We start from the raw sequence: 9,584 nt of genomic DNA on the forward strand, positions 1-9,584 counted from the left end.
CCTTAATTCTTTCTCAGGCACACTATTTCCTAGGCTCAGTTTCCTAAGGTGAAATACCATTACAAAAACTTCCTATGTAGCTTCAGAAACAGCTACTCCGCCTTCCTGGGAATTGCAAACATGACCATGACATTGTAAGGGTACAGTAAGAAGAGCTTCCCCCAAGGGATATCTTAAGGGTTGCTAAAAGGGGACAAATATATTTAAGTTCTACCAACTACTGCCTCTGGAGAAGTTTGAGGCAGATGAAACTGAAAAGAAGGACCCCTTATAGCCTGAAAGCTACTACTTACGCTTGATTTCCCCTGTACATCCCACAGTGCTGGCAGTGCCTTTTAATCACATAGGCATACTGCTGCCTGCATAACTCACTGCTTAAACAGCACCTGCCATGGTCCAAGGAGGCTGTGCAGTGTGAAGGTGTGCTAAGGTAGAAAATTGCTCTTTTTGAGCAATTCACAGTTGGACATAGCAGCAACAACCAAAAATAGAATATGTGACCTAGAAACTGACTCCCAAGAAAAGCCACTTATACTTTCTGGGGGAAAGAAAAATCATATAGGCTGACTGGAATATACATTTTTCCACTACAATATTCGTTTCAGTGTGGATATTGCAAGGAAATCACGTCAGCCCAGCAAATCTGACATTGTTACCAAAGAATGTGTGTAAGAGAGAAAAAGGCACCATCATGTGCATATATACCAGTACATTCACTTCATATTTAGCTCTGATCTGAAACTAGCATCATGCCTTAATTTGTTATTCAGCCTCAGCAAAACCACAATACCACAAAGGTTTCATTTACTCCTCCTAACCACTCTCCGTGACATTCACAGTGCATATCAGAATGAACGCGAGTTTACCTTTCAGGTACTGCAAATGAATTATTAGAGCAATGCTCTTAGCTGCTTGTCTGTCTTCTTCCCTAGCTGAGATGACTTCAGGGATGTGGTTCTTCTGATGCATTCAAGCATCCAGTCAAATAGATCAAACCACAGCTAACCTGGCTTTGAATTTGAAATGGAATACAGGAAGAGAAAGGAGGCTGACAGCTGGATTACTGGCTTCAGCTGGGAAAGAACAGCACAACCTCTGCTGGCTGCCTCCTAGCTGAAGATCACATCTGCTGTGCAAATGGGTTTTTTACCATTCTGCTTCATTAGCCAAGTTTAAGCAGGTGGTTCTGATCTCATCCAGGAAGGGCAAAAACTAACATTGACCCTTCCACACTTAGAACAGCAACTGCTGCAACTGCAGTACTGAGACTGACTTCCACCTGCTGTCTTTCTCCTCTGCTGTCTTCCACTGGTAAGAAAGCCAATAGTCAGCAGAGGAGTAACAGAGAGAATTGTCTACCTTTGAGGCACCACTCTCCCTGGGGAATTACCACATATTAAGTTAATTTTTCAGTGCTACACTGGAACAGAGCAGATGGTCTCAACTGGGAAGCAGTGGAGGTATGACTGGCATGTCCATAAACTTAATGGGCCTAAGATGAAGGCAGGAGTCCAAGTCACACATTCTGTGGAGTTAAGCGAAGATCTTTTTCCACTTTGGGACAACACTTCACTTTCTTTTTTTCATGTTTTTGGTGTTTGTTTTTTGTTTTGTTGTTTTTTTTTACTTTGGCCAATGATGTTTACAAAAATACAAAACAAAGCAAAAAAATCCTTCAATATAATTCCTCTGACACATCACTCAGTCCTAGTTCTGGCCTCTCCATAATCCCATCTCTTTTCTGTGGTTACCATATATTCCATTTGCGCTCCTTTCATTCAGGATCTCTTTCATTTTGTTAGGGTTCTGTTGTCCACAGCTATTCCTCTCTTTCTTCTTAGTTCAAACAAACCTGGCAAACTTGCAACTACATAAAAATAACCCACATCAGAGCTAGTATATTATTTATTGCTCCTTGTTTAGGACCATGGTATTTTTGTGCTGAGATCTCTGTAATAATTCAAGCCCACTTGAGTACTCAGGAAAGAGACTCAGATCTCTTATCCCACCTTTCTTTGGAGAAAAAAACAATGTACAAGCAATAGCCAATGTTAATTGACAATCTAGTTATGCATATATTACCCATTCTGATGCCCCTTAGGTTTTCATCCTAATTTGTTTTGAAGGAAGAACGTAGGACCTTATAGGAAGAAAATGTTGCATATTGAACTCTCATTCTTGCTGATGTAATGACAAATAAAATGGCTTTGCAAGAGACCTAGATTTGGTTGATACATTTCTGTCACTCCTTGCCACCATGATTTATTGTGATGTATGAGAGAGGGACTACTGCTTTCCAAGGCTGCTGAATTAACAGAACAAATGTCACAAAAAAGAAATCCTCGGGGTAAGGACCATCTTGAAGTAAGAACGTGATTCTCTGACTGAAGGCTAGTCAGAGCAGAACTTCCAGTTATGTGGGGTGTGCTGAACTGCTAAGTAAAAGAATGTATCCTGTCAATATCATTTTGCAGATCCTGAAAGAGAAACATGGGGGGAAATCCTGGCCTTTTCTGAAGTAAACACCAAAATTCCCATTCACTTTGTTAAACGAGGACTTAATTCCTTGATTGAAGCAGAAATCAGTTTTGAAGCTGGGGCAGCAGATGGTTGAGCCAGGATTTGGGACACAGATTTCAGGAGTGCAGACAGAATGCAGAAAACACCAGCGATTAGGAATGGAACCAATAACTGATCCAGCAAATATAAAATTTATGAGATATATCCTGTCCTTTTAAAACTGAACATCATAACTACTGTCTTTCTACATATGTTTTTTTTTAGTTCCTCAATAAAATAAAAATTTCATACAATCACATCACATTTACTACGATATCATAGAAAGACCTAACAGCCTGCTAAGAGAACTATTATGAAAATAATGAAGTTCAGAATATATTTCCAAGCACTTAATATGCCTAAAATAAAAACATTATAGTTTGACTTTATCTGAAACTCATTTCTGTATGCCTAACAGTATTGTCCCAGCATAATACGCAACATATTAAATTAGTATAGAATAAGATCATAAATAAGTCCATTACATAAATTTTGTTAATATGATAAATATTAAAGCACTATTAATGTGAAATTATCTGCTATAAAACAGCATTTTGGCAATTAAAAATGGATTAGAAAAATATCTATCAAAAACTGCTGGAAAACATAACCAAAAAACATCGTACCATTTAAGAAATAAATAACTCCATAGCTTTCCATGTTAAATTTAGAATTAGGAAATAAGTTCATTCAAATAAGGAATAAATCCATGTATTTCTTGCTGTGAGAAACTGTTTCACATATACACTATTTATAGTAACAGCACTGCCTTCAGCACCATTCATACGTGACTAATATGAGCATTGATAAGAATTAGAAAATCTAATGTGACCAGGTCAAGATCTGTGAAATAATCTAGAGTTTACAGGGTAATAAAAACAATCTGGATAAGGGGAAAAAAGGGTTTATGGCATTTCTATGAGGAAACAACAGATTTTTTTGTTCTGGTTTGGTTAAAATAGTAGAAGTTGCTTGATGTTCAGTATCTAGAAACATTAGGCCATTTAATCAGCTTCCTGAAGTTGCCTAATCTCAAATCCTTCATTTCTGTGTGAATCTCAGTCATTGTATGTTTGACTTGGAACAGTATGAATGGGGATAAAGGGAGAGATTTAGCAGAATCTCCTATTGATAACCCACACTGATCTTACTATATTTTTCCCAAATTCCTTGGATCTAAAAAAAAATCAATTTATGCTTAAAATTGAACCAAAAGATAAAGGAGATTTTATACAATGGGAGAGCAAGCCTTTTTTTTGCATAGTGCAATACTTCTGAACAATAAGTGGGATAACAGATGTGATCACACAGAGGAACTTTCCTATGTCATAACAATTTGTGCCTTGGTCGTCTCTTTTTTTTTTTTAAGAAAAGAAGAGTTCCAGAGCTTATAAAATTCTTAAATTTTCAGGTTTTCTGTCTGCTTTCTTTACAGTACATACTTCTATTATAGTGGGGACTGTACATATTAAAAATCACTGAAGAGAAATCAAAACATTCATCTTTCATTAGATAACAAATATATTTGACAGTGTGTGAATTCTTTAGAGGATGTTCTAAATGTTGACGGGAAAGAACATGCTATTTCTATTGAATGTTTCTTCTTTGTTATAAAAAGGAAAGTTTACATGTATTGAAGTCCGATTTCACCTTGAGAGGCAGATGGGTTACTATCTCATCCAGATGTACATACCAAGTCTCTTGATAGTCATTCTCTCCTGGGTGTCATTTTGGATCAATATGGATGCGGCTCCAGCCAGAGTGGCTTTAGGCATAACAACTGTGCTGACTATGACAACACAAAGTTCAGGTTCACGAGCATCTCTTCCAAAGGTAAGCAGAATTTCCTTTGTTTGTATTGCATTAGTACAAAGTCATAATGCCATGTGACAAATAAACATCTTCAGTCAATCTTATGTGTTTTAATTACTAGCATTTAAGCATCTTCTAAAGGAGATAAGTAACTTGGAAAGGTTTAGGGGTTTTTTGAGTCACCAATCAAATATATTCTATTTCTCTCTTGTCTCAACTATTTTGCCAACCACACATCTACTAAATTCCATAAACCTCAGCTAGTGACAAAAGGAATGTTATTCGGTACTACATAAATGCTGCTTAGCAATTGACTATCTCATCCTTTTCCAGATCCCAGTATCTGATGACATCCTAGCAGATATGACTGAATTTCTAAAGGTCATGGATTCCAACTTGTTCTCAATGATATTCCTTTCCCAAAACCTGCCTACATTATGAATTAACTCACTAGTTACAAACACATTTACAGAATCAGAGAATCATTAAGGCTGGAAAAGATCTTTAAGATCATCAAGTCCAACCATCAACCCAACACCACCATGTCCCCTAAACCATGTCCTGAAGTGCCACATCTACAAATTTTTTGAATACTTCCAGTGATGGTGACTCCACCACCGCCCTGGGCAGCCTATTCCAATGTTTGATCACCCTCTCAGTAAAGAAGTTTTTCCTAATATCAAGTCTAAACCTCCCCTGGTGCAACTTGATTACATTAAAATGTAGAAAAATAGGAAGCTAAATAGCTCCAAACAACTGTATAAAGAATGGTTCATTGCACAATGTAAATAGTTGAAGTATATATCTATGATTAACTATTTAAGTTTTCTGACTTGTCGTTGCTTTAAAGATTTGATTTTTCATTTTAAGGATTATTCCTTGACCATCTTTATGTGCCATTGCAGTTACTAGAAATAAAATGTATACAATAAAAATACAAAAAGTCCACTTCTGTATTAGTTTTAACATGGTATTTTTAAGTTGGATAATTAAATTTTTTTCTAAGTAAAATAGATACCCCTAACAGATGTAAGTGTGCTTTGCACCTCAAATATATGGATCTGAATGCATCCAAATGTAACATCAACAGATAAGAAAATGGGATGCTATAAAAACTCAGAAAAGCAGGAAAAAAAAAAGGAATGTAAGAGGTAACCAAAGAGAGCTACAGATATTTTTTGCCACATTTTTGAGGCCTGAAGCTAGCTATGTTTGCTTATATGAAAAAGTTCTTGTAAATCTGCACACAGAGGGAACAGGCTCTACTTTCCTAGCTTAGATTATGTCATGCAGCTGAGCTTGGCAATAAAGGACTGCAGTTAGTCCATCTACTCTGTAATTGATTTTCAGTACTTCCACTGTGTCAAAATTACAGGACTAATCTGAACCTTTGATTTACCATGCCTACATTAGCAGAGAATGAACTTATCAGAGTTCTCTATCTATAGCTCTTCTACCAGATTTCTATTACAGGAACTTTAAATCAGATCCATTACAGTACAGGAGTTCCCACTGGTCCCACTATAAGCTATCCTCTGGTTCCTTAGTATCATCCACAGATCTCAGTGGGACAAATGAAAGACCATGTGCTTCTTGTGGATTATTTGATTTGTGATAAAATGCGCAGTACACTATGGAACTGTTAATGATGTAAACACTAAACACATTTTGTGAAAGACTACATTCTTAAAATAATATTTAATGCTTATAGATTGAATTGTTGTCCCTTTTATTATCTTGCTTTTCTGTTAAGTTTTGTTTGATAAACGTAGCATTGGGATGTGGAGATATTAATGCCCTTCCTCCTGACACGAAATACGAAACTTCACATCTGTGTTTTTAACATTTTCTGTCTTCTGCTCTATTCTCTCAATAGGTGTCATATGTCAAAGCGATTGACATCTGGATGGCTGTGTGTCTGCTCTTTGTATTTTCTGCACTTCTGGAGTACGCAGCTGTAAACTTTGTGTCAAGGCAGCATAAAGAACTTCTGCGACTCCGTCGCAAGAGGAAGAAGAACAAGGTAAAAGTAACAGTATTCACAACTTTCAAAGAGAGTCTGAGATTGATTTATGCCAGGATATAGGATTAATTTGGTAAACATACTGCAGTGTAAAGTGGCACTATAAATAAAATGGCAGCACAGAATGAAATTCACTATAGGCAGAGGGTCACTACAAGGACTATGTACTGCATAAATCCAATTTGAATTCTCGAAAGAGGGATTAAGAGGGATTTAAATGAGGCATGTGCCATGTGGGAGCCATCTGCACAAGAATGAATTTCACTCTGTTAGAAGTGTCTTGTACTTCAGTGGATGAATGTTACTGGTACTTGCAGCAGTTTGTACTGCATTGAGATTCAACAAATAATATTTCTCAATTTCATTCTAGAATTCAGTTCAAAGCCTTAACAGCTGTGTTTCATGTAAATATGTTTTAATATAAAAAATACTTTTTCAATTAATGTTATTGGTGGAACAAATACTTTACTTTAAAAGGCTGAGAAGCTTTTTCTTTTCCTTCTATCGGGTTGGTTTAGTGTCAATTGTTCATATGATTAGTAAGAAATTTGAATATATCAATGGTCATTAATATTTGTTTTATAGCTGAAGCTATCTAAAATACAGTAAAATAAGTCACTACCAATGTTCAAAGTCAAACAGAACCATAGATTCATAGAATCATTAAGGTTGGAAAAGACCTCTAAGATCATCAAGTCCAACAGTTAAGGTTACAGGTTTGAATTCTAAAGTCTGCAGTTAAATAAAGCAATTAACAAAATTTCTTACAACAATATGTAACATCTACTTCTGATTTTTCAAAGAGTACATATTTCTCCAACCTACTCATTAACTGAGTACCCACCACTGATGGCATGCAGAGCCTTTCCACTGACTTTCAGTCACTATCTAGAATATTACTGTGGATGAAAGTCTGTCGATAGCAATACGACTCAGTTCAGCCGTCTTTCATTCCTGAAGACTGACCTCAAATTTACTGCTTACATCATAAGGAGAAGATATTTTACAGGTTGTTTCCCTTTTATTTAGTAGATATTGAAAATCTGCAATGTTGCAAAGCCTACCTAAACAGTTTCTACTAGCAAGAATCCATGTTAAAAGGCAGGCTGGACAGTCAAATGAAAATGACATTTTCATATATTTGTCTGTTCCTGGGTGTCGAGTCCCAGACTTCTTCGGATGCAGGGAGAAACACAGGTACTGTAGCCCAGAGGGTGATTCACACTGCATGTACCTGCTTTTAACATTTGTCCCTGAGAAAAATGTGCTTTTTCCTTTTTGTTGACAGTAGCAGAAAGAAACACTTTGTGAGACACACAGGAGGAAAGCCACATTTTTGTGATAGAGTGTGCTTTTTTTTTTAAAATATGGCAGCTCTCTGAAAGCTGCTTAAAAGTTTAGAATGGGGGAAATGGAATGGGCAGAGATGGATTACCAGACGGGGGCAGGTGAGCCACAACAACTGCATCATGTATCAAATAAACAGCTGTGGTGAGTGATATATTATGTGACTATACTTCTAGTCCATTCTTTTTTTCACCATGTATTACAGTGTCTTCTGGATCTCAGGCAAATTTGCCATATTCAACTTCAGTGGTATCTTTTCACTTTCCTTCACACATCAATTATTATAACCGCAGGTTTAGAAACTGGCAGGTAATATTACCTTTCTGCCTCAGAATCAAACCAAATCTCTTTCTAGGCCCCCTTAGCAATACTTCAAGCTCACCAAAGACACTTCTTCAGCAATCACAATCAATCAAATTTCACCTTAGAGGTATGTGAGGAAGGGTCCACAACATACAAAGCACTTCTAGGAGAAGACCACTTAACAAAAAAAATAAGCACATGAATAGTCTCATTGACTTAAGTGTTTTGCTGGATCAGTGCTTGACATCGTGGTATTTTTGAATTCACATTTAAAAGTCTAATTATTCTAATTTTACACTTCATTACACTGTCTTCTAGCTTCAGGTAAGTTGCCTGCTAGGTTCTCATAAGATTAGAGGATTAAACTTAAAGACTGTGGGGTCTATAGTAAATTATCAACTACTCCCTTTAGATTCTGAAGGATGAAGACATGCATTTCAACGCTTTTCTTCATAACATACTCAGGTGAGGGTATTGACTATATTCAGGGGTATGTTTAGGATCATAAAATGAATTAACTTGTGTTTCCTTCCTCTTTTGTCTTTTTCAAAATCAGTTACTAGAGCTCATGATTAAAAAGTTTTGTATGTGTTTGTTCTACCTTTGGACTAGGCCAAACAGCCACTGGCTCTCAAATTAGATTGTATTGACTTTTGAAACTACTATGTATAAAGAAATGTTCATTTGACCACAAGTTCAAAAAACATGAAAAGAAGTTAGGTTATAAAGGCTGCATTTAAAATAAACTTCAGGGGCATACTTGAACATTAAATCCTTTTTCTTTTCAAAGTGAAAACTGCTATTCCATTCAGTATTTATGTCCAAAGAGATTAGAGAAATAGAGCAGTTAGGATAACTTATTAGACCTTTTCATCCTATCTGCTTACCATCTTGGGACATTTTACGTGGATTAGGTTTTTCTACCAGGTGAATTTCAACCACTGAATACAGAAATTTTTGTCACTGACATTTTATCTGCAAAGTTACAGCAAAATTCCTAGTGATTTGACTGTGTTGCAAAAGTCCAGAAATAGATGAGTTTGGAAATGTTTCATTTCAGGTATGTCTTGACAGAAGAGAACATATATGATTAATATTTAATTGCAGTAGGGCAGCTGAAGAATTTCCAAAGTCTATTTTCTTTGTAATTAAAAAGACATGCTTATTGCAAGAAATATTTACTTTTACCAAGTAACCCTAGCAATGGTCAAATGATTAAATTTCAGTGCTGGAATGCTCTTGGGATGTCAATGAATCAATTTTCCTGACCTAATTCAGGATCAGTTATACCTAATTCATCCCAGTCATAAAAATTCCACAAGCTCCCCTGCAATCTATTCCAACGGTTTAGAAACTTTTTTACTCATGCCTTTTTTGACCTCTCATGGTTTTTCAAGAAAGGGCACAGAAAGCAGATTACTTCATTCCTTTTTGTAGCCATTTGCATGTTTCCATTTAGTCTTCTTTTCTTTAAATATTCCCGATTGGTACAGTCTTTTTTTGGCTCGTTCTCCTTCTCTTTCCCTGGAAATTCTTCTTA

At 36.3% G+C, this 9,584-nt stretch overlaps 1 protein-coding gene across 1 annotated transcript in view; it reads left to right on the forward strand.

Annotated features, from left to right (window-relative positions):
• LOC104628560 (glycine receptor subunit alpha-3) overlaps nucleotides 1-9,584 on the forward strand; it is a gene marked incomplete at its 5' end in the record, with an annotated part of 40,556 nt that overhangs the window by 24,912 nt on the left and 6,060 nt on the right. The window contains 2 exons of the mRNA XM_010297190.1: nucleotides 4,178-4,392; nucleotides 6,248-6,394. Coding sequence (XP_010295492.1) covers nucleotides 4,178-4,392; nucleotides 6,248-6,394 — 362 coding nt within the window. The remainder of the gene's footprint in view (nucleotides 1-4,177; nucleotides 4,393-6,247; nucleotides 6,395-9,584) is intronic.

Source organism: Phaethon lepturus, unplaced genomic scaffold (assembly GCF_000687285.1).
Source record: "Phaethon lepturus isolate BGI_N335 unplaced genomic scaffold, ASM68728v1 scaffold8101, whole genome shotgun sequence".
Taxonomy (NCBI): Eukaryota; Metazoa; Chordata; class Aves; order Phaethontiformes; family Phaethontidae; genus Phaethon; species Phaethon lepturus.